This window comes from Neolamprologus multifasciatus, chromosome 3 (genome assembly GCF_963576455.1).
Source record: "Neolamprologus multifasciatus chromosome 3, fNeoMul1.2, whole genome shotgun sequence".
Taxonomy (NCBI): Eukaryota; Metazoa; Chordata; class Actinopteri; order Cichliformes; family Cichlidae; genus Neolamprologus; species Neolamprologus multifasciatus.
The window spans coordinates 33074342-33098707 of NC_140441.1; the positions used below are offsets into that span (position 1 = coordinate 33074342).

The following is a 24366-nucleotide window of genomic DNA, read 5'->3' on the forward strand; positions in this document are numbered from 1 at the left end:
TATCTATCTATCTATCTATCTATCTATCTATCTATCTATCTATCTATCTATCTATCTATCGGAAAAGGTGTTCAGTGACACAGATGATATTTCAGTCGTGATGGTATTTTTTAGTGTTAATAATATTAAAAATATGTTCTGATTGGCATCTGAGACTTTTTTCAAAGAGAAAAGACAGCATCATCTGTCATTTCACCAAATCTGTCAAAAATACATGTTTGCACTTAACTGATGAAGGTCTGTAGCCTGTTGTAATTCTGACTGAGACAGACACAGAAAGTGTGGGGAGGCTGGGGTGGATGGATGGGTTAGGAAATAATTCTACTGTAACATGGAAGGTTTCTGTTTCTACCGACTGTGAGCGACTGATTTCAAAATAAAATTCAAAGAGGAAATAAATGTTGCTGATGTCATAATTTAAAAAATTGAACTGATAAGATTAAAAGATACAAGTTTGAGACTAAACATAGTTTAGCAGCTTAGATATTAAAATCTCTGCACCACTATGATGACATTAGCATGCAGATTATTCCTGCTAATGCCTCTTTACTAAAAGCTTTTTGCTAGCAGTTTTCTGTGGAAGGCACGTGGTGTGGTCTTCTGCTGCTGTAACTCATCTGCTTCAAGGTTTGCTGTGCATTCAGAAATGCTCTTCTGCGTACTTTGGTTGTAACAAGTGATTATTCAAGTTAGTTTCCTTCCTATGAATTCAAAGCAGTCCGGTCAACATTCACAGTCACGTAAATCACCTTTTTTCCCCATTCTGATGCTCAGTTTGAACTAGTTGCTGTCGTGTGGTTGGCTGATTAATACATCTACACTATTGGTGTGTAAAGCTATCACATATAGTTCAATTCTAAGAAGAATTTTATTTGGGTAAAGACTAAAAAAACAAAAATAGGAAAACAAACTCTGCATTGCTTTGACGCACAATCATGTAAAAACATGACCCAGTAGGAGGGAGCTAACTTTCACATCAGCAGTTTCAAAATAAATAAATAAATAAATAAATAAAGTTGAAAAGTTTTGAGAGGAGAAAGGGGGGTAGAGAGGGAGAAGTGCGCATTTTGGTAAAAACAGAAAGCAGGACACAACGGTAACCGACGGCAAGCATCATCAATCAGAGTTTGAAGACATCGCTGTTGGCAAAGACAACAAGAACAGAGAGAGAGAGGGTAGCATCAGGATGAAGGAATGTAAATGCAAAAAGAAAATGAGTTAAATATAAAAACAGAGAAAGAGGTGATGATGGAGGATGCTTTTAACCTTTATCCATGAAAATGGTGGGGATAGAGAGAGAGTAGAGAGATTGTGTGAGTATGAAAGAGACATGGAGAGAGACAGAGGCAGCTGTGTTTTTGGCCTCTTTAACTGTTTTAAAAGAAGAATTAGGACAATGAGTAGTCACCTTGAGACCTGCCCTCTCTCTCCTAATCTCCCTTTTTATGTCTCTCTTTCCGCCTCTCGTACTTGCTGCTGTTTTTTCCCTTTCTTTTATCTCCCACTGCCCAGTCGGATCAAAAAGTGGCACAGTGAAATTCCTTTGCAGATATTCCTGAGATAGGTGGTGCTGGGAGCTTACGTAGCTTGTAGTCCTGTTTTTGATCCTTTTCCGCCACTGCTGGCTGTGTGGTGCACGCATAGGCCATCAAGAGGAGGGGGTTAGACGTTGTTCCCCTACGTGACACAAAAGTTCTTCAACTCTGTCAAGTTGCATGCTAAGTCAACCTAAAAAATACATTTCCTCTTGTTTATTCTGAGCTGCCACTGGTATTAACTAACTGACCTTGAGCCAAGACAGCGCAGAGATACCTGTCCCAGTTAACACCACTGCAACAAGCATCTGGATTGGTGCCATTTTCATTTGTTTTCATCATTAATTCTTTAACAAAAGAAACATTAAGTTAAATTGATTGGGGACAAAGACACACCGTGGAAGTGAGTGGGTGAAATAGAAACACTCAGTGCATCATGGGAAGCCCCTAGCAGCCTACACCTATTACACCGTAACTAAGGGAAGATTCAGGGTCACCTGATCCAACCCTAAATATATGCTGTATCACAAAGGAAAGTGTTAAGCCTAATCTTAAAAGCAGAGATAGCGTCTGTTTCCTGAATCCAAACTGCGAGCTGGTTCAACAGAAGAGGGGCCTGAAAATTGAAGGCTCTGCCTCCCAATCTGCTATTAAATACTCTAGGAACAACAAGTAAGAGTGCAGTCTGAAAGCAAAGGTCTCTGTTAGGTACTTTGAGGTCTTTGAGATATGACAAGGTTTCAGTTGACCCAACAACAATAATAAGTTGTACTTGGGAGAAAAGTTAAGCAAACTTTGTCTGGAATAAGCAAGCAAGTTAAAAGTTTGAGTCCGGTCACGTTAACATTTTCAACTGTGTGTGTGCACTAAATCCTCATATAAAGTTAATCTTTGCCCAGCATTTGTTAAGAGGTTGTGTAACTTGATTAAATATTTCTGGCATAGTAAAACTAGCAGTACTGTAGTCCTGTGGCATTGGTGGGGACTCCCCTTTAGACACACGCCCAACCCTGTTTGTGTTTTGGTTTAAAGCCTTGTTTTAATTTACCATATGTTAAAATCACTACATCAAACTGCAGACATAACATTTCCTGTAACCGTTTCAAATTAAAAGCCCCATGCATTTCAGTGGAAAGAAGTGCACTAATGAGCTTTAGAGATAAGCTTTTTCATTCATGTTTATGCTAAGCTAGGCTAATCACTTCCTGGGAAAACAAAAAACAAAAAATTGAATCAGTGTACATCCCAACATGCTTTTTTTTTTTTTTTTTAAATACTTGATATCTTTATACAATCCACCAATTTTAGACTGTGCTGCAGCTCTCTTGTGGAGTAGTTTATACCCCAGGAAAAGAGGTTATATGAAATTAAATGGTGCGACACAGCTAAAATGATAGCTTCCTCAGTTTAGGACTCTCTGGCTGTCAGTTCCTTCAGAGGTCAGTGTAGTTAAAAAGGTTTAAAATCACTCAGTAGTGCAAACTGTTTCACAATCAAGTTCACAAAAGCTGGATTTTAAACAGAACTGCAGGTTTTGAGGGCGACTCTATGGTCCCAGAACTATGAAATTAATTAATCAGCACTGGACATTTTACTTTTTGCGGGACAGGGTCCTTAATTTTCTTTTAAAGTCTCCTCTCCCTCTGTCTTTTCATCCCTCTGTCCTCCCTCTTTCTCTATCCTTGTCTCCATCCCTCATTCATTTCTCCCTGTCTCTCTCTCCTCCATCCTCCTCTAAACTCTGTTCTTTCTGGATGAGCAGGTTTTATGAGCGGAGTGATAAAGAGAAGGGGGGGATGAAGGGCAGAGAGGGAAGGAGAGGTGGAGGACAGAGAGGGACGGAGGTAAAAAAAAGAGAGAGGGGGAAGAGAGAGAGCGAGAGAGAGATGGAGATGGGGATAGAAAGAAGTAGAAACAGGAATGAGCTCAGTCTTTATTACACCAGACTGGATATTGCCCAACATTTTTTATGGCATAAAATGTCTGTCCCTTCCTGTCTCAAGGTTCATTTCTGATTTGAAACTTTTAAACTCATTTGTAAAAAAGAGAAAAAAAAATCACAGTGGTACCTGAAAAGATCTCAGCATTCAGTAATACTCAGATTTCAGTAATACACTAACTCCTTCTATTTTGATTTTATTTCTTGATGAAACATATATTTTCAGGTACAACACAAAGATTTGTAGTTAATTCTATGAACTGACTTCATAGCATATACTGCAGATTACTGCATTCGCTCTGTGATATTTGTTGATGTTTTCTGGTTACGATCAGGCTTGGTTTGAGTCCAACATGATCCAACTTGATTTGGGACAGGACAAAAGTGTGGGTTGTAAAAAGCGTCCAACAGGAAGCCAAATATCAAAGATACTGAGTTTAGTAATGTAACTTTTAGGGCTGCTGATTGGACTTTAATTCATAGATTAGCCTTATTGTCCCAAGGAGTATGTGCTTTCACAGCCTTCATTCATTCCACACAGAAACATCTGACAACAAGTAACAACACCTTCCAAGCCTTCCCAGCAACCTTACATTATGACATTATGGCCCACACATTGAGTGAAGTCATTTCAACACCTGTCTCACAAGTGACTGGAGTAAGTGAATGTTTTCACTCGTAACAAATGAGGCAGCAGACACCTGCGCACCAGCAGCAGTGCAACCTGAACTGTGCAGTTCCGGCAGATGCGATCTTTTGTTTTGTTTTGAAACATATTTTGGGGGCTTTTTAGTCTTATGTCAAGGACAGTGGAGAGAAGAGAGGAAAGCTGAGAGAAAGCCGAGGGGTAAGCCACACAAAAAATGGCCCTGGGGCACATTCAAACCCTTATATCATTTAGGTCAAGATTGCTCAACCCACATGAAGGTGGCACGGATGCCCCTCCGGTGGTCCTCCTTGGGTTCTTGCACTCTGGGGCCTCTGGATCTCCTCCATGCCTGCTTCATGCCCTGGGGGACAGGGCTATGGCTCTCTACATCCTCTTGCAGACCATTACATGGGGAAACCATTTGAATACAAGTGCACCGATCCACACAGGTGTGCACACGGGTGTTCACTGTTCGTAGACTTAAATCACACCTTTCTTGGCTGCTACTTCAAAGCACATTGTGCGCTGTCTGTCCTGCGTGCTGCACAACAACATTCAATATTTAGTATTTACTGCTGTTTACACTTAGCTAGATTAATGCGATGGTGTTGTGTATAGTATGTTGCTTTGTTTTGGGGTTTTTTGCTTGTTTTCCATTCTTTTTCTCTCAACAGGTGATCCCAGAGATATTTTTCCCCCCCTTTCTCACTGTCCCTCTCCCCTTCTGTTTTTCTTTTCCTTCCTCTTTCTTTCTCCCTTTCCTATCCCTCACTCATGTCTGTCCCGTCTGTAACAACTGAAAATAAAATAAAATAAATAATAAAAACAAAGGTCGATCAAATGGACCAATACGGCAATGCCATGATGATCCATTTGGCAAAATAAATCCATTGGGTATCCTTGTTGGTCTTCAGACAACAATTCTGACGGCTAAAGAACCAAATGGGACAGGCAAAAAAAAGGAAAAAAAAAAAAAAAGATTGCTCAACCCAGTGAGCTAAACCGACACCCCTAGCTGGGGCAGTCTAACGGCTGTCTCAACTTCTAGGTTGTTTAGATCCAGCTCCTTTCTGAGCTCGAACTCCTGGTTCCAGATCCTGGATGAGCCCCCATTTGTCACAGTCCCCAGAAAATCCAAGAGATGCCTGGGAGTAATCATAAAAGTACCCAGGCTGAAAAAGGAGAGAAGATGATAAAATTGTGAACATAATTAGAGAAGTGAGGTGGAGAAGATTTGGACATGTACAGAAGATTGTGATTGTTAATATTGTGAATATATTGACAAAGCATATTGAAGATGGAGCTGCCAGACAGGAAGAAAAGCGGAAGACCTCAAAAGAGGATCATGGAGAACTTTTAGAGGGTTGGTGTAAGAGAGGAGGATGCTAGGGATTGTGTGAGATGGAGGCAGATGATTTACTATGGTGACCCCTAAAAAGAGCAGCAAAAAGAAGAAGAAGAATTAATAATTAAACTAAAAAAAAAAACCACACAAAAAAAAAAAAACAAGCTGCTATTGTCAATTAAAAAAAGGAAATACAACAAAACCAGGAAGTTGGTCAAAAGGTCACATCACTCGTCACCCAAACACAAAGCAGTGTATACCAAGCACTTTAAGCTTGTTTTACATCGTACAGTCCACTTTGAATTTAAGTGGGCCAGAACAGTTAAACTCCCCTGTCATTGTAAGGAAGTTTAACTAAATATTTAATCTCAGAGATTCAATAAAAAAAGAGCAATTTCACCAAAATGTCTAATTTTTTCAACATGATAAAGAGATGCTGCTGTAGCAAAGAAAGAAATCTGCCAGCAGGACTCCTTGAGCTTAAACTGTAATAAATAAAGTGTAAGAGTAGGAAAAGTATAAGTTCTGGTAGCTCATTAAACAGACTGTCCTGTAATTATATAACAGGAAGTTCTAATTCACAGAAAAAAAATTTTTACACTATGGAAAGTGACATTTCTATAGTAGATGATGAAAAAACTAACCTTAAGTAAGTGTAGTATAAATGGCAATGGTAGCGCTGCTGATAGTTGCTGTTAGCCCCTGATAGCTGCTGTTAGTAGATTCCTACACTGTCACACTTTCTCAGTTGGAAAAGATAACCTATGAAAATACAATTAAATGTCCAAAATGTATTCCCTCCTTCACCTGTTCCAAAGTCATCCTGTGGACCAAATTAGAATCTTCGCTGGGCTGCCTTAGATTTGACACCCCTGGCCTAGAACCTAATTACTCCTTTGCCTAACCACTGAGTTAAGTCAGCTGTAGGTTCATCGCAGTAGGCCAGTAGCACTGTAACATCAAATATAACATCACTTTACTTTGTCCTTTACCCCTGCTGTTACTACAGACAGCAGAGGGCGCTTGCTAGTGTGCACACAACCTTGAGAGGTCATGTTACAATAAAATATACGTCTAAATTTTCTGGGTTGTTTGTTGACTGATAACTTTGTACAATTTGCCTCTTTTATTCTAAAACTACAGCTCCAGAATTGAGTGTTATTTCTCCTTTAATAACCCAGTTTCCTGAATCTACACAACTTATTATCTGAAATGATGCATTGCGTTATTTTGGGAGGTTAAAGAGCTTTATTCCAAGGAGCAACATGTAGCCATGGAGCCATGTAAATGCCAAAAAGTGATTCTTAAACAGGTGAATACTTACTTTTTGATAAATACACCCTTTCCTATGATATTTGTCAGGGGGGAAGAAAAACAACAATTTAATGCATCAAGCTTATATTGAATGGTTTCACTATCGACGGATCTATTTTCCACCTCATGTGAGCGTAAAACAAGACAGGGATTTTTATTGAGTATTTGGGCCGTCCATTGAGTTTTAATTTAGCTGATGAATGTTGCTTGTGGAAACAAAGCATCGCCGTCGCTGCGCCCCGGCCCCGAGATGCTCACACTGCAGTTTGACACTTGGTAATTGTGTTGTTGAATTAGATTATTAAAGAACACAACTTGAGCCGCCGTCGTCAACATCATTGCTCGAGGTACAGCCGAGGATGATGGGAAAAACAAATACAGACACACTCACACACATACACACTCACGTGCCATCCCGTACTTACTGTAGATCATCACAAACTTGCCTGTATGCAAGCAATGTCATCTACTGTGCACACACACAAACAAACACACACACACTGTAATGGCAGCTGGGGGCTGTTGTGTGTGAGATGGATGGTTTGACTTTAAGCTTGTATAAATAAAAGCTAAATAAATCCTGATGGCCTCAAGTGATGGCTCAGATATAGCAGCAGTGTGTGTGTGTGTGTGAGTGATGCTCAAACACTTTGGTCAAAACCTGAAGTGCTTGTGTGTGTGCGCGCGTGTGTGTGTGACAGAGACAAGAGTTTGCAAAGACACACACACACTCACACAGCCCGCGGCTCTTTCTCATTCATGTTTTTGTCCCAAAGTGAAATAAAAAAAGAAAATTATAAAAAGCCGGCAGACCAATGTCACCCAGCACTGGAGTCTAAAATATTCTCCCTTCATCTTTCTCTCATGTCCTCTTTTCTTTTCTTCATTCTTTTTCTTTCCATCTCCCTCACACACACAATCTTTGTTGACTTGTCCATCCACCTGGCCACTTTGAATTTTGCTTCATTATTTGCATGGCACACAAACCTATGGAGCAGTTTGAATACAGATTGTCACTACACAAAGACGTGTGCTTTAAAATGCTCTTGAAACAAAGTTTAGATGCAACCTAGGTGTTTGTTATCTGTAAAGAAGACCCCAAAAACTCTGCACTCTTTCAAAGGGAAAACCTTCCAACTTTTCCCACCTAGCGAGTTATCATTTTATTAAATGCTGAGGTAATAACAATGAAGTTCAGTAATAGCGGTAATACACGTTCCAGCCATGTATTCCAGCCCTAACCCTAACCTTATCCCTAACCCTAACCAGCCCTTTAATGACGTTAGATGGTGTTTTCCAAAGCATTTTAAGTAAAACGAATGTACATGTGTAGATTCATTCCAAACGGTTCTCATGTTTCCTAATTTTTCCGATCTCGTAATCTAGTAATATATCGACGATTTGTCACCTAGCGTAAAATGCTACGCTTTGGGAGTGACAACGTATTGGTCAAAGACAAGTCTCATGGTCCTGTGCTGAGGCCAGTACTGTGAAGCAGGATTTTATCTTATTTATGTCAAGGTATGAAATCACCACCTAACTACCAAAGAACTTTTGGGAAATATGCATTTCTGAAGCATCACCTGGACCTCTGTGTCTATAAGAATCAAAATGTGATCCTCAAACAGGACACCTACACTTTTCTCTGTTTTCTCTGTTTTCTCTGTTTTCTGTAAAGCACATTCAAGAAACTGTGATTTCTTTCTGCCAACTATGATTTGGCATTATATCAATAAAATTTAATTGGATGGAATTAAATTATAGTATTTTTATATATATAGTAATATATATATATAATATAGTAATTATATATATAAATTATAGTGGTACCAATAAAGTTGGAAAAGGTAAGCGCCACTGCTGTATTTCACATACAGATATGAAATTTGGTACACATATTAAACATCCCAAGATGCACAAAACATCCTCTTGGAGTTATCCCCTAAAGCCAACAGGAAGTCTGCCATTTTTAAATTATGATGTAATTTTGGCATCGTTGTTGAGATTTCCAGTTGTTGTACTTTTTCAAACTGCTCCTAGCATTTTAATGGGATCATTTTAATTTTGGGTCAGTAAAAACTACAGATGTGGGCCATACTAAATTACCAAGCTTTTGAGTTTTTGTTGAAGGGTGTGTCTATGACACCATTGCGAATTTTGCTCATTCGCCTTAAATTTTAATTTGCTGTCATTCACACATACTTTATCCAGTCTGGACTAAACTTCTTGTGTGTGATAAGGGCCCACCCCTGAACACATCTGTGTGGAAATGTTTAATGATAGTCAGAACACCACCTAGGTACAGAAGGAAATGTCATGTTTTAAACTTTGAGGTACAGATTCACCGTGTTTGAGAAGAATCAGTTAAAATTACATCAGGAAAATCTTAACAATCTCAAAGACACATTCTTCAGTCTGCACCAAACATCACAGCATTGATAAGAGTTACGCTCCAAACTGTTCAAATGGCTCGATCAGCTTGAACCCAGTACACCCACATTTGCACTCAGGTATGAGGGCCCTCTCATTGTTGCTTGCAGCTTTAATTATATTTATTCTTTTTCTCAAACTCTTAAACACCACTGAAGCTGCAGCTGAAAAAAAACTTTAATTGTTCTTAAAACATTTATTTAATGAGATAATAATAATAATAATAATAATAATAATAATAATAATAATAATTAATGAGATTGATTATAATCATCACCCATCATTTAGTTAAAGTCTGTGGTACTTTGTTTATCAGCAAAAACATTTTTATAAAATCGTTAAATGTAAGGTAACCAAACACGAACACAGATTCTTTTTTGTAACCACAGCTGTCAAACTTTTCTGATGTCTTCTTTGGTTCAGTTAAAATCCAGCAAACTTCCCTCAAGCATACATCATTGTCAAGTGGCACCGTACGACCTGCTGCCTGCACGGGAGTTTCTCTTTTCGCTGCTGCAACTCATGTGGTTAAACAGATGTTTCAAGGAACAGAGTCCTGGATGTAGGAACGCTGACTCTGCCTAATGAATCCTGACAAACTCTGGCGCAAAGATGCACCTGTTGGCTGCACTGTGTACTGTTTGTCACACTCGGAAAATATAAGACCACATTGTGTTTAAATTAAGATAATGACTGAGTGAAAAAGAAGCCTCTCATTAATAATGTTATAGTTTTTAGACTTTTCAGAAAGCACAATGATACAATAATGACACAGCCACATAAGACTGTAGTGCCATGCTGTGACTCAAATACTCCAATGAATATCACAGTATGAATATATTAGAATTTTGCAAATATACTCAGTGTTGGGGAGTAACGGAATACATGTACCGCCGTTACGTATTTAAAATACAAAATATGAGTAACTGTATTCCGTTACAGTTACTGTTTAAAAAGGTGGTATTTAGAATACAGTTACTTTGTTGAAATAAATGGATTACACGGCGGTACTTCCCTGTTTCATATTGTGGCGGGTCAGGACTGTTTGGGTTTTGTTTGACAGCTACGTTCTGTTGTTCCAGGTGGCAGCGTTACGGTTTCCATGGTTACAGGGTGACGCTCTCTCTCTGTGTTTCCTGGGTGAGAGAGGCCTTTTTTGTTGTTGTTGTTGTGCTAAGCTAATAGTCAGAATGCTACAGGTATAGCTCTAAAGAATGTAGCATCATAGGCAGTGTAGTCCGTGCTGCAGGAAGAATGGACTGCCATACCCGTTATGTGTCTGTGAGCGAGGGAGGGAGAAAAAGGAAAAGTACGAGCTGTCATCGAGCAAAAACGGGAGCTGGAAGCATGTAAATATAATAATAACCACTGCAGCCAAGAAGAGTGCCTGACGAGCCCAGTTGTAAGTAAGCTATTAAGACTCGACTGTACACCGTGTTCGTGTTTTCCTCCAAAAACAATAAGTTCCGTTGGAGCAGCCTTTCAACACCTCTCTCTGTCTCTCGCTAGCAAAGTTGACCCAGACAACAAAGTAAAGCTAGTTTTCGGCTACGAGCCCGACACAGAACCGATGTATTAGCCAGAGGTGCCTTTACTACGGTTCGGAGCCGCGGACCTTCAGTAACAGTAATAAATCACAGCAATAGTACATTCATGTAGTTGTAAACAGCATGATAATATATTAAGTAATCCAAAGTATTCAGAATACGTTACTCTCATTGAGTAACATAACGGAATACGTTACAGAATACATTTTGGGGCATGTATTCTGTAATCTGTAATGGAATACATTTTAAAAGTAACCTTCCCAACACTGAATATATACATGAAACCAAGTTTTGCATTACTTACTTTCTAGCCTCAGGAAAAACAGCACCTGTTCACTTCAGATTGAATAAGCGATCCGGTAGGTTCAACTAAGAAGGTCTTCATTGTCACTTTGCAGCACAACAACATTCCCCAGTATGACAAAAAGACTTGTGTACAGTCTCCATGTAAAATATTTCCAATGTAATATATTTTAGATTTCATGCTTTGATGTGTAAATTATATTTTACTTTGTGCATTTACCTTATAGTTCATGCGCAGTCCTTAGGTCCTATATTTCCTTCCCTCCTTGTCCTGTACCTTTAATGTTGATAGTGTTGCAGAGATCTGGTGTTTTATGGTTCTTATCTTTCTCTTTGTCTTGTCTTAAATATCACACACCATGTACGTTTTTCCAGCTGCAAATCTATTACAATGACAATAACTTGAATTCTTTAAGTTCTTTTGAAGCCAGAAAGCGACAAGCATATCACACATGCCTCCCCTCTCGAAATTTATCAGCAATCGCCAGCTGTTGGGCTGACAATGGGCAGTTGTGAAATGTTAACATGGTGGTGTTTTTTCTCGTTGGTGGAGAGCAGCGTGACATCATCCATGAAGGTGCATGTGAGTCTTTTCCTGCAGCTGCTGCCACTTTTTCTTTACCTCACAGTAAAAATGCACCAACACAAAAAGATGACATACAGTTAGTCAGGACGACTAATTCAATACGCAGAAAGCAGTAAAAAAAAAGCCTTTTGTCACTTACATCTTCCTCTGTGTCTCCTCAGGGGATGAAGAGCATTTTGCAGACAAGTTTTTCCACTTTTGTCACTCTCCTCTCTCTTGTCACCTCCTTCATTTTGCCCTTCTGTCACTCTCCCTCCCCTCCTCATCTCTTTCTCTCGTCTCTCTCGGACTTCGCTCCTATTCCTCTTTGCCTCGCTCTCAGCATCCCAAAGTCCAACTCCAAGTTCATATCGGTCATTATAACCCCACAGAGAGATATTCACCTCCACTAAGAGCTCATCTCTCTCTGTCTTTCTCTGGGTCCAGCTTCAGTCTGATCATTATTAGTCCTGGGAGACAAATTATTGCCCTCGTGTCCCTCTGACACTCTCCTTACCTCTCTATTCTTTTCATCTCTGTCTTGTTCCGTCTCACCTTTTTCATTTTCGGCTGCTGCTCCACCTTTCCTCCTTGACCTCTCTTGCTCTTATTCACCTTTATACTTGTACTTTCTCTCCTAAATTCTTTAATCTTCACAGAACTACTATAGAGGTCATAAAGTCATAGATTTTTTTTTTAATCATGCTGCATATATATTTATAAAACCCCAACAAAAAGATGACACCCTTTGATCAAGTATAGAGTGACATATAGATGCATGGTGAGTACAGAAACAGTGCATCATGGGAAGCCTAGACCTATTGCAGCATAACTAAGGGTCACCTGGTCTAGCCCTAACTGTAAGCTATATCAAAAGGATTAAATGCAGACTGACAAGGCCCTGGGAGATGGGAGTTACTGATTCATGACTGAGCAGTGATGCTCATCTCATCTAAGTTTATGAGAATGCATCAGTTACACACTAATTAGTGTATATTTTTGAGTACAATATATTTTTTTTATTAAATAAACATAAAAAATGAGTGTGCCTTTAAAGATGTGAAAACTCAAGCATTCCTTGCTTTATGCTTGAGTTTTTGTTGCCATCCATGCAGCATTAAGACAATTTAAGACAACATCCCAAACAAAAGTAAAAATAAACGCACAGAAAAATGCCTTCCTATTTTAAGTGCAGTGAGGGATGGAAGACAGAAAACAGACTTATTGTTTCTTAAATCTAGTGTCAAGTCAGAAATAAATCATCCAAAGTTCCTTTCTTTTTTGTACTAATTTCCCTCTTTTGTTTGTTTTGTCGGTGCGACATCTTGGTCCCGACTGAAATGATTTGTCTCATCAGAGTAAAAACAGAACATATTAGACTTCCTGTCAGTCTGTGCAAAGTAAATCTGGATTTTCAAACATTATTACAAATTTTAGCGTGCTCGTCTTTCTCCCCTTCAGTATAATCATCTTCTCTCACTCTGTGTGTTTCTCTCTCTTTTCAGTCTCCCTTTCATTCAGTCAGGGTTTCTCAGTGTAATGAGATTACACGGGATTATAAAGCTCCGTCTGTCTGTAATCCACACCACTCAATCCCATTTCACTGCTTAAACACACACACACACGCTCGCGTGTGAGTCTCTTTGATGCTGCACAGTGATCTCTTTTCTTTTAGAGCTTTTGCTTTCTTAATCCCTGTCCTCTTCTTTTGTCACATAAATGATCACCATGGGTCATTTAGCTTCTGTTCTCTTCCCCAGCTTCCTTTCCTCATCCTCTTGTTTCCTTTTCTATCTCCATTTTTGGGTTTTCGATTGTTATCATTCTCCCGACAGCATCCTTCCTCTCTGTTAAACAGAAAGACTAAACCAGTTTGTTTCTTTCATGTCTCCTCTTCTTATTATATTTTAAATGTCTGTGTTTTCATCCTTTCTCCTCTTTCCTGCCTTCCTTCCCTCCTTTGTCCCTTCCCTCTTTACTCCCTTCTTTCATTTCATCATCAATGTCCTTACTTTCATGCTTCCTTCCTTCCTTCCTTCCTTCCTTCCTTTCTCTCATTGTTGTTCCTTCTGTCCTTTTTTGTATTGTTACCTGCTGTTCCCTTCTTTTAATTTCCTTCCTTTGCTCTTTACTTCCAAACTGTGATTTCTTTTTTCTTCCTTCAGCCCTTCTTTTAATGTTGCTACCTATTTTGTTCCCTTCATTCCTTCCTTTCTTTTGTCCTTGTTTATACTTTTTTCCACATACTTCCTTTCTTCTTCCTTCCTTCTACACACCTCTTTCTTGTCCTTACTTTTTCTCCCTTCCACTATATATTTACCCTTCCATACTTTTCATTGCCCTTCTTTCCTTATGTTTATTGTTGTTCTTTCTGTCCTGTTTTATTATTTATCTTATTCTTCCTCCCTTCCCATCCTTACCAATCTGTCTTTGTTTTCCGTACTTTTTATCATCACCTATTTTGTTCTCTTTCTTTCTTTCTTTCTTTCTTTCTTTCTTTCTTTCTTTCTTTCTTTCTTCCTTTCTTACACTGTCTTGTTTCATTCTTTCCACATCTGTCCTTCCTTCCATTTACTTTGCTGTCACCTCTTATTCCTTCTTCTTTTCTTTTCTTTATTCCTTTCTTCTTTTTTATCATCACTTCACCTTTGCTCAGTTTGTTTCCCTTCTTTCCTTATTTTATTTGTTTATTTCACTGCTCTCCCTCTCTCTCCCCCCTCCGTTCTTCCTTTCTTGTTCCTTCCTTCTTTTCTCTTCCTGTCATTCATTGCTTTCTTTTTACCTCTCATTCCTCTTCACTTTGTTAATTGTCACGTATGTTGTTTCTTCCATCCTTCCTTCTCTTACTTTTTGTCTTTTTCCTTTTGTTTTCCTCTACTCATGTCCTTCTCCTCCTTCCTTATCACCGTTTCATTATTTCTTCCATCTCCCCTTCCTTCCATTTCTTTTATTGTTACCTGTCCACATATTCACCTCATCATTTGATTTTGATCTTCCTTCCTTCCTATTATTGTTCTTTTCATTCTTCTTTACGTTTACCTACATTATTCCCAACTTTCTTCCTTTATTTTCTCCTTTCTTCATTCCTGCCTTAAATTTCCTTTTCCTTGTTTCCTTCTTTAAATATATATTCCTTTCATTTTCCGTCTTTCCTTGTTGTTACTGTGACCTGCTATTCCTTCTTCCCTCCATCCTTCCATCCTTCCTTCATTCCTTCGATATTGTCACCTATGCACACTTCTTCTTTATTTGTTTTTCCTTCCTTGTTATTTCCATTCTTTTAATCGTTACCTGTGTTGTTCCCTTCTTTCATTCCTTTTCCCTTTTCACCTGTTTTTCCTTCTTTCTCCCTCCTTTCTTCCTAAACCTCAGCTGTTCGCAGGTCATCCTGCACACACGCACAAACACGCAGCATGTAATTTAAAAAAAAAAAAAAAACGGGAACTCGAAGAAGAAAAATAAAAAGTTCCCGTTAGAGACTCAAGCAACTCGTGAGAAAGTTTATGAAGCCGCAAAGCGAGAGATCTGACCGATACCCTCCACACATACACACACAAACACACATCAATGGGGGGCAATAAAGTCCTCCTCTCATTTCTACACCAATCATCTTCACAATCCTACAAAGGACCGCGTCTGATTGGCCCAATATTTAGTCAGTCACGCCTACAGGAGGCGGGGCCACGGCGAGGGCTGACCCGGACTCTGCTCCAGTCGCTTTTACGCACAGACCGGACAGTCCGCTTTCCACGCACGGATACCCAGAGTGAGAGCTCCTCCTGGATAGAACGAGAAGCGAGTGGAAGCTGAGGCGAGGAAATCAAAAATAGAAACGGAAAAAGTGAGCGGAAGCCCAACAGCAGAGACGCACAAGTGTTGTTTTTCCCTCTCCCAGCTGGACAGAGCGAGAGGACGAAAGAAAGTGAGTGTGAGAGTGTGAAAGCCTCAGTGCGTGCGCGCTTCTTCACCGCTGACCTTCCGTCATGTCGCTCCCCGGCTCCCCTCCTCTCCTCTCGCCGGGCTCGGGCGCCCCAACTCCGGTCGCGCTCTACCGCTCTGCCCCGGACGCGCTCCACACATCCGTCGCCTCCACCGGCACCTCCAGCCCGGCGCACACCAACTCCCACTCCCATTCCCTGTCCCCGTCTCCACGGCTCACCAGCAGCATGCTCAGCGCTTTCCTGCCTGGACCGGGAGGCGCACTGGCCGGCTTGGGGAACGGCGGCTCCACCGCCCCTCTGGGTCCCCTGAGCGGGTTGGGCTCGCTGAGCACAGCCGGCCTGACTCCGGGCTCCCCCAGCCTGGCGCAGACTTCGTCCGGCTCGGGTCTGTGCAGCGAGTGCAAGCTGGTGGAGGTGCACGGCGTGAAGGTGGCCAGCTTCAGCGTGGACGGCCAGGAGCTGATCTGCCTGCCGCAGGTGTTCGACCTCTTCCTGAAGCACCTGGTGGGCGGGCTGCACACCGTCTACACCAAGCTGAAGAGGCTGGACATCACGCCCGTGGTGTGCACCGTGGAGCAGGTGCGCGTCCTGCGGGGACTCGGCGCCATCCAACCTGGGGTGAACCGCTGCAAGCTCATCTCCAGGAAGGACTTCGAGACGCTGTACCAGGACTGCACCAGCGCCAGGTCGGTCCGCACTTTACGCACTTTTTCATATTTCAAGAAAACCAAACCAAAAAAAACCAACAACCCCAAAAAGAGTTTGTCTAATTTTCAAACTTCTTCCAGCGCGACTGAATCGCGACATTTAGATAACTCTGAGTCAGTTTAGTGGCGGTTTCGTCCCGTTTTTAGTACTACAGTCTTGGATTGGCTCTGCATCCGCACGTTTGGGGTGTTTTAAACTTGTGTACAAAGTGGTCCTGCAATATGTTTTTTAATGAAATGATTAAATTTATTGTGACAAGCATGTTTTTGGTAAAACACCGAGCTGTGGGAATCCTGATCTTTTGATATGAATTTTTTCTGCAAAATCCTCCCGGAGTCTTTCTCTTAATTTTATCCCACTCTTATGTTTCTCTTTCTGTTCACAGCTCATTCATATTTCTATTTAGACTCCTGCTTCCTTTGCATTTCTCTCTCTCTCTCTCTCTCTCTCTCTCTCTGTGTAGCTTTTAGGATGCATTTTTATGACACTCTGCAAACATTTGTTGGAGGCTCGGGACTGTTTTTGATTAATGGTTATCTTCCACACTTCCTGTTCTGTTATCAGCACTGTTCCTTATTTTAGTTTGGATGATGCTTTTACTGTATCGACTTTGGAAGGTGTGTGTGTGTGTGTGTGTGTGATGCTAAATGAGCACACAGACAGACACATGTTTCATTAGTTTGGTGTTTTTTTACAGGAACAAAAAGCTTATGGCAAACAAATGCAAAGTAAACAACCCGCTGCTTTGTCCTGTTTACACATAATCCATTACCTTATATCTCACCAGCAGATCTGTGTGTGTGTGTGTGTGTGTACGCATGTGTGTGTGCGTGAGTGAAAGGGAAAGAGCTTTTCTGTGTCTTTATGTGGTGTATGAAAGGTAATGTGTGTGTGAGAGGCTTTAACGGGAGTCGGGTGGATGTGTGTTGCAGAAATGCAGCATTGATGTGCGTTTGTGTGTAAATAGACTTTTCACTGTGTGTGTGTGAATACTTGCTGTACACCTGCCACCTCACCTGTCTGAGCCCACAACTTCAATTCAGCTGGCTTCAAGTTCAAACTCGAAAGTGTTTGTTTTTTTTCTCCAGTGGGTTATATTTTGGATGTAAATCCACAGAATGAAGCAAAAACAGTTCACAGCACACATTTCAAATGATTTTAAAATAACTAAAGAGAAGTTAGAAGCTGCAACGAACTCTTTGGACTTGCTGTTGCTTCATTGCATTCACATTTTAAAAAATTTATTGTCACTAATGTAGAAAAGATTAAATCAAGTTTTGTTCAGACAATCAAACCAAAGAAGTTAAAATATTTCTCCAGTTTATCACTGAATAGAAGAGGCACAGTTTTTAGAAATGTCTTTTATTTGCTCAGTTCTGTTGTTTTTAACTGTGTCGAGCCTCATTTACAGAACATGTTGGAAGACGTTTAAATCAAAGTGTTTTTGGTTTTACACGATTTGTGTTTAGTTCTTTTTTAGACACCTCAAACTGAATTGAAGTGAATTAGTTTTGTAAAGAAAAAAACTGTAACTGCCACAATTTTTAAAAAACTTTTTGCAGCATCTCCTGTGAAATTTCCGACTTTCCGCGCCCTCTTTAAACTCTGACGTTTACTGTTTTCCACAAAGACGACTTTAAGACTTTCTGCCCGCTTCTTTTTTCCCTCTTCATATAGATTTAAAGTATTTTGGTTTTACATTTAAACCTTAAAGATGTCGGGGAATTTGACATAAAGATTAAAAAAATTGGTAACTGGTGTGAGAAGGACAGATGCGTTCTGAGTTCAGAAAAGCAGGTTTAAATGAGTTCATCACTCAGACTTGGCCTTTTTACCAAAATGGTCACAGAAGTTTTTCTTTTATTATTATTATTATTAGCTGTATTTTGCTCTGATGGTCATCTTGGAAAGAGTCAAGTGATCCAGTACCAAAGTTTAGAAAGATCACCTTCAGTCAGTCTGCGTTCTCAGTTTAAGTAAAGTGAAATTCATTCATTACTTAGAAAAACACTGACGATTTAAAATATTTAAAACCAGCCTTGAGTTCTGGCCAAACTCGTGCCGCGATTGTCGAGTTTATTTGATCACCTCTGCCGAGGAGCTCGGGCTAATTGCTCGGTTCGCCCGTCTGTTAGCGGGAATCTTCAAACCGTCTAAAACTTGTTGTGGATGGAACAGATGGTGCTTGGCCTTTCTTAGAAATTAATATTTTCTTTTACCGCTGCGAGGCGTTTCACGTCAAATCTTCACAAATACAAATCAAATTACATCCCGAGATAATCTGACAACTCGGTTCGTGCCAAGAATTACCAGCCTGGGTGGGAGGCGCTCGTCCTCGGACTGCTCTTGCTCTTAATTTTACACTGATGGGCTCGTATGCATTGGGCTGTCTCATGCCATGTTTTTGTTGCTGACTCTGGTTGCATAATTTATTAAAGTGCACTGTCCCTGTGCAGGAAAAAAAAACCACTTGGCAGCCGATTTTTGCACTCTGTGCCAAAATTTGCACTTCTGCTTATGATCATTACTCTGATGTTAATGTTTTCAATGTCAATCTCTCATAGACATCCATAAATCTGCTTAGAAATCAGACATAATGGTACACCTCACAAAACCTGGAACCTACCTGAGAATCATCTATAGGTTTACGTCACTATCAGTGTGATCCACCGTGAGCTGCCTGTACAAGCAGACAGGAGCTGCTACGTCTAGCTTTAATGAGACCAAACAGGCAGGCACACTGGACCCCGTCAGCAGCTTCTCCGATGGCTGCGTTATTCTGGGGGAGGAATTTTACTGGCCCACCTTTGCTCTGACCTTTATTGTGTGATAAAGCTCTTCTCCTCTGATGGGAGCGATCCGTTCTGGGGTGACACTGCCTCTCTATCGGTGGGGCACCAGAGATGACTGAAAGGTTTAATTATGATGGAATTTAAATCCACTTTTAACAACCTAAACCAAGTGCTTCACAGCGCTCTCCACGCTCATGATTGAAATGCTAAGTGTGGGAATTTTATTTGGGATAATGGTGCTCAATTCCCTCAGGTAGGCTTCCACAGACTCGGATAATCAGTGCTGAGGAGCGGTGGAGGTGTTCTGGTGGCTGAGGATTTGAGGTGGCTATTTACCACTAATACTGGAAAATGTTGGGGTAACGTTTGTGATAATCTCTGAGCTGCATCTCTGTCAGTGAGTTAGTAGTTGGGGTGGCAGTAGCTCAGGAGATCAAGCAGGTTTTCTAATAGTCAAAAAGTTGGTGGTTTGACCCCTGGCTGCTCCGGTCTAAATCTAACATAGCCTCAAGCAAGACAGCAAACCCTGAGTTCTTTTCTGCTGCATCCATCAGCGTGTGAATGTTGGACAGAAACCACTTAGGTAGGAACAAAACTGCTTATATGAGGAGAGTAGAAAAGCACTGTATAGGAACTGATCCAGTCAAACGTGGCTTGAGGAGTCTTTTAGTTACGGCTGTTTGGCCCGTTTGTAGCTGAGGCATCATCTCGGTGAAGAAGCGGGCTGCTGGGAGAACTTGCCTTCTGTGGATTTCATCTCCATTGTCTCTTTGTGTAATCCTGGGCTGGCTCCATGATGTTGAGATCAGGGTGTGTGTGTGTGGGTCAGACCATCTGTTGCAGGATGATTTGTAGCTGAAGATGGTTAGTTTTTATGACTCCTGCCGGATGTTTGAGCGTGTCGTCTCGCTGCAGAATGAATTTAGTACCAGTTGCGCCCGCTTTCTGATGAGAATCCAAACCTCTCAAGCGCCTCAGATATTGCTGCGTTTCCAGAAACTCCTTAACAGAGAAAGAAAGAGAGATAGTGGAAGTTCACGCGAGGGCTGCAGCTGGAAGCGCAGGATGTCGTCTGCTCAGTTATTTTTGTTGATGGATGAACGGCTTTTTGTTTGCGCTCGTTCAGTATCGGCTAATAATTAACGGCAGATCATGTTGCTGTGGAGTCGCCGGACTGGTGATGAGTGGCCTGTTTGTTTCTTGTTTTTTTTGTTAAAGCTGACCACACACACTAGGTTACACTCTATTAAGCATGACATGTTCAGTCCTCTAGCTATTTCACAAAGAACAGGCAGGGTTCGTTTTACGACTTTGCCTAAATTCACAGGTGTAGTTCTGTTTTGGGCTAATTTTCTCTTCTTCCCAAACCTTTCTCCTCTCAATCTCAATCACCTTGCCTCCCCCCTCTTGCCCTCTCCTTCTCTCACACACACTCACTTTGCACAGCGGTACATGTCAGGGGTAATAATGGATCATGCGAATGCACATGGAACAACACGGCTGGAGATCCATTGTTGTTGAATGCACAGCGAACACACACACTCCTCTCTCTCCAATCATATTGACATTCTTCTAATGCCTCTCGCTCTCTCTGTCTCTCACCCTCTTTAATGCCCCCTCCTCCCGGCTATTCCCTCCCTTGCTTAACATTATTGTCTGGGAAAAGAAAGAAAAAATTAAACGCTCAAAAAAAAAAGAAAAGAAAGAGAACTCCCACTGGGCTTCTGCATAGTTTGTCTTCTCTGTAACCCGTGTGTGTGTTTGTGTTTCTCTGTGAGTGTGTGTGTGTGTGTGTGTGTGTGTGTGTGTGTGTGTGTATAAAAGCAATCACCGCTTCTATCCACTCGTACCTCTGGTGTCGGTTTTGTTAACTTATGCCTTGTTTTGTTTTAATTTAAAGTGCTCTTGATGTTGTTTTTATTAAAGATCTGCCCTTTTATTGACGTGAAAGAAAAGGAACAGGAAAAGGAGACCCGATGTGCGCGAGTGAGAAAGTGAAACAAAGTTCCCACACTTGCAGCAGCTGAAGTCTGGCAAAATGAAATATGAGTTATTTAAAGGAGGTGACATCAGCTGCTTGTAACCTGCGGACGTTAAATTGAGCTTGCAGCGCAAACGTTCAGATCATTTTATTCTTTGTTTCTGCTGGAGAAAGAGGGAGGGACGCATTTTTAATGTCTTCAGTGTCTTTGTTAAACTGTCCTTTAAATAACTTGAGAATCGAGCCTGGTGTCACAAACGGCGCGTGAGAAAGAGGTCAGGTTGTTTTGAGTGTTATTGCGGGATCAATGTTGAGAGTGGTGCCCACCTGGGTGTCATTTTACGCCATTAAATGACATGTGAGAAGTTTAAAATGTGTTGACGTGACAAAGGCAAAACATACTACCTTTGGGTGGACCACAAAAGTATATTTTGCTGCTCGTTTTATTAACTTTCCATCCAACTGATAAAGTCACAGTCTGAGATTTATTTTGTAGTGCACAATCACTATGCTCTTATTTTGAAAGTTTAGTTGCTTATAACCACTCAGGCCTGACCTTCCCTATCTTATATTTCCCCACCTGCTAGATGACCAGGTTGTATCATGAACTCCACCAATGCCACCACCCCAGGCCGCAGCCAGAGGCAAAATCAGATTTCCCTAAGCTGATGTTGTTGTTGTTCCTGGATCATTGTAATTAACGTCGGTCCACATTCAGCACTCCAAGGGACCAATCACACTGTTGTGATGTCATAGTTTTGCAACGTGGAAACACCCTCACACCAATTGCACAACCCTAACCCTGACCATGATCACGTCTTGACCCTGACATCACAAATCTATGACATCACAACAATGTGATCGGTCCCTTGCAGTGTTGAACGTGGACCCAAGTTTATTTCGATGATCCAGGAACAACACCAACACGGGGATATTGGGTGCATTGGATACCACAACCTGCACTGGGTGTACAACTACTAGAAATGTTCTAATGCAGCCCACTTGCCCGCTGCGAATGCGATGCAACATTAGGTGTTCTAATCACATTAGGCATGTTCCTTATGACTAATTTGTTAGCTGTTTTTAAACAAGAGAAACCCTTATTGACTAGAAAACCCTCAAAAAACATTTAGAACATCCCTTCAATTGTCCAAGTTAAACATTAATCACACCCCTCATTAAACAAATCAAATGTGACTGAAATATGCAGCACGTTGACCCGAGTATACTGTTGCACAAAAACACGCAGTGTCAGATCAGTTTGCAGAGTTTGGCTAACCTTATCAGTGCTAGCACCAGAAGCCTTGATTTCTTCTTCGCTAGCGTCTACACCCAGGTGCAGAACAATTTTACGCATCGGTTCAACTGCTTCTGTTATATTCTAGTTATATTTTGCCCTGATGAAGCCGACAGCCAGGCGCTCATTTTTGTTTTTACATCAAAGTGCAGCAAAGGAGCGCTAGCTAACACGGCTGCCATTGATTTGTTTTCAACCTCCGTTTGTTTAAAACTTACATTCAGAGGGAGCGAGAGAGGGGGCTAGTGATGTTGTAAAATCTTTAAACTAGCAGCTTAGACGTTAATAAAATGATAATAACAATAATACAGTATTTCTGGTGCTAATGGGTCGATGTTAGCAGTGTTAAAGCGTCTGGTCAGCATACTTTGAACCAAAGAGTTCACAGGTTAAAGAATGGTTAACGGTCAGGTAATGTACTTAATACTTGACTCTCGTTACCACAAGTTGCACAATTTGATCTGGTTTCCACATCGCTGCTAGTTTATTTGTGTTTGCGTGCTCCATTTCGATGGAGTCGGACTCTGCACTCTTGCAACAGATCATTTTAACTCAAACCATAATTTTTCCGCCCCTAAACCTAACCAAGTAGTTTCAGTGACTAAGCCTAACCAAACAGCATCTGAAAGCTGCTCCCAGATGAGACTCATCTGAGCAAAAGTCTGTGTTTTTATGGCACCCACGAAACTCCCCTGTATGCAGTTTCAGGAATGCTCACAGGGATCCTTTAAGACTGTTGATGTGGTCATGTTGTTGGAGGACTGGTTGTTTTTGTTGCATCCTTGAGAGTGTTTGTGTTGCCCTCTAACTGAACTAAAAAGGTGGAGGACTGGTGTCTTTACTGCCTCCTGAATGTAAACATTATTTTGCTTAAAAACGAAGCAGACGATCTCTATCAAACCGCAGAGCTGTTTTGGTCTGAGTGTTTTCTGCCTCCTTGTCACCTCCTTGCTTTTGTGTGTGTGTGTGTGTGTGTGTGTGTGTGTGTGTGTGTGTGTGTGAGCGAGAGAGAGAGAATCGATAGTGAGTGACAGGTGGGAGGGTTGCTGATGTCGGAGTGTTATTCTGGTCTCTCCTTATCACGACAGGCTGTTAGAGCCCACACACACACTCTCTCTCACACACACACACACACACACACACACACACACACACACACACACACACACACACACTCACACACATACCGATGATGGAGGTCGCATTGTCTGAAACGCAGGGGGAGAAAAGTCGTTTTGGTTTGTTGAAGCGTTGCAGCTTCACACACTCTCGCAGAATAACATCCGCACACACTCAGCGTGAACTCCTTTCATCAATTTGCTGTTTTTCATTCTTTTACATGGGGCATTAAGTTCTTTTAATGGAGCACAGTGGTTTGTAAGACACACAGTCGAATGTGGTCAGTCGCTTTGCCTTCTGCCTGAGGTGTGTGTGTGTGTCTGTGTGTGTGTGACGGAGTAGAAAGCACAAACAGAGCTATCAGTTGTCACACTGTGTCAGGTTACATCTGTGTGTTTGTGTGTCTTGTTCTTGTCATGTGTGTCCTGCTGATGCTTGTGTGCGTGTGTGTTGTTTCTGTTGGTGTGATGTTTCCCACGCACGCGTGCGCGCATGTGTGTCTGGTTTCAGCTCCGCTTTGTGCTGTTGGTTAATTGATAAAGGTTAAAGCGTTGGCCGGCGGGGAGCTGAGGTCACCTCGCTGCAGTGTGACAGTGCGCGTTAGCAGCCAGGAGGTGACCAATCGGACGTAATCTTAACACATTGCATTAATCAGATTGATCCGTGACAAAGAGGTGCTTTTTTTTCCACCCTTTTTTTCTCGCAGAGAGGCACAAAAATTTCGAGTTTGTTTAGAGGTCTCTTATAATCGCCACCCAGTATGAAAGCTGCTTCTGAGTTTTATTGTTTTTCATTTATTTGATTTTCTGAAAGCATCTGCTCACATTAATGCACACTGTAAGCCCGACAGGTCAGTTAGAGTGCTGCTTTTCACCTGTCTAACTGTAACTGGAGACGCCAC

General features: G+C 41.2%; 2 protein-coding genes across 3 annotated transcripts in view; both read left to right on the forward strand.

Annotated features, from left to right (window-relative positions):
• LOC146522634 (uncharacterized) overlaps window positions 1–24366 on the forward strand; it is a 518363-nt gene that overhangs the window by 160508 nt on the left and 333489 nt on the right. The gene's annotated exons all lie outside the window — the stretch shown is intronic.
• The window catches only part of dachb (dachshund b), a 129084-nt gene continuing 120062 nt past the window's right edge, over window positions 15345–24366 (forward strand). Inside the window, exon 1 of one of the 2 annotated variants that reach the window (XM_085153512.1) lies at window positions 15345–16254. In XM_085153512.1, coding sequence (XP_085009638.1) covers window positions 15611–16254 — 644 coding nt within the window. In that variant the 5' untranslated portion in view covers window positions 15345–15610. The remainder of the gene's footprint in view (window positions 16255–24366) is intronic. The other variant, XM_085153514.1, reaches the window with a different exon arrangement.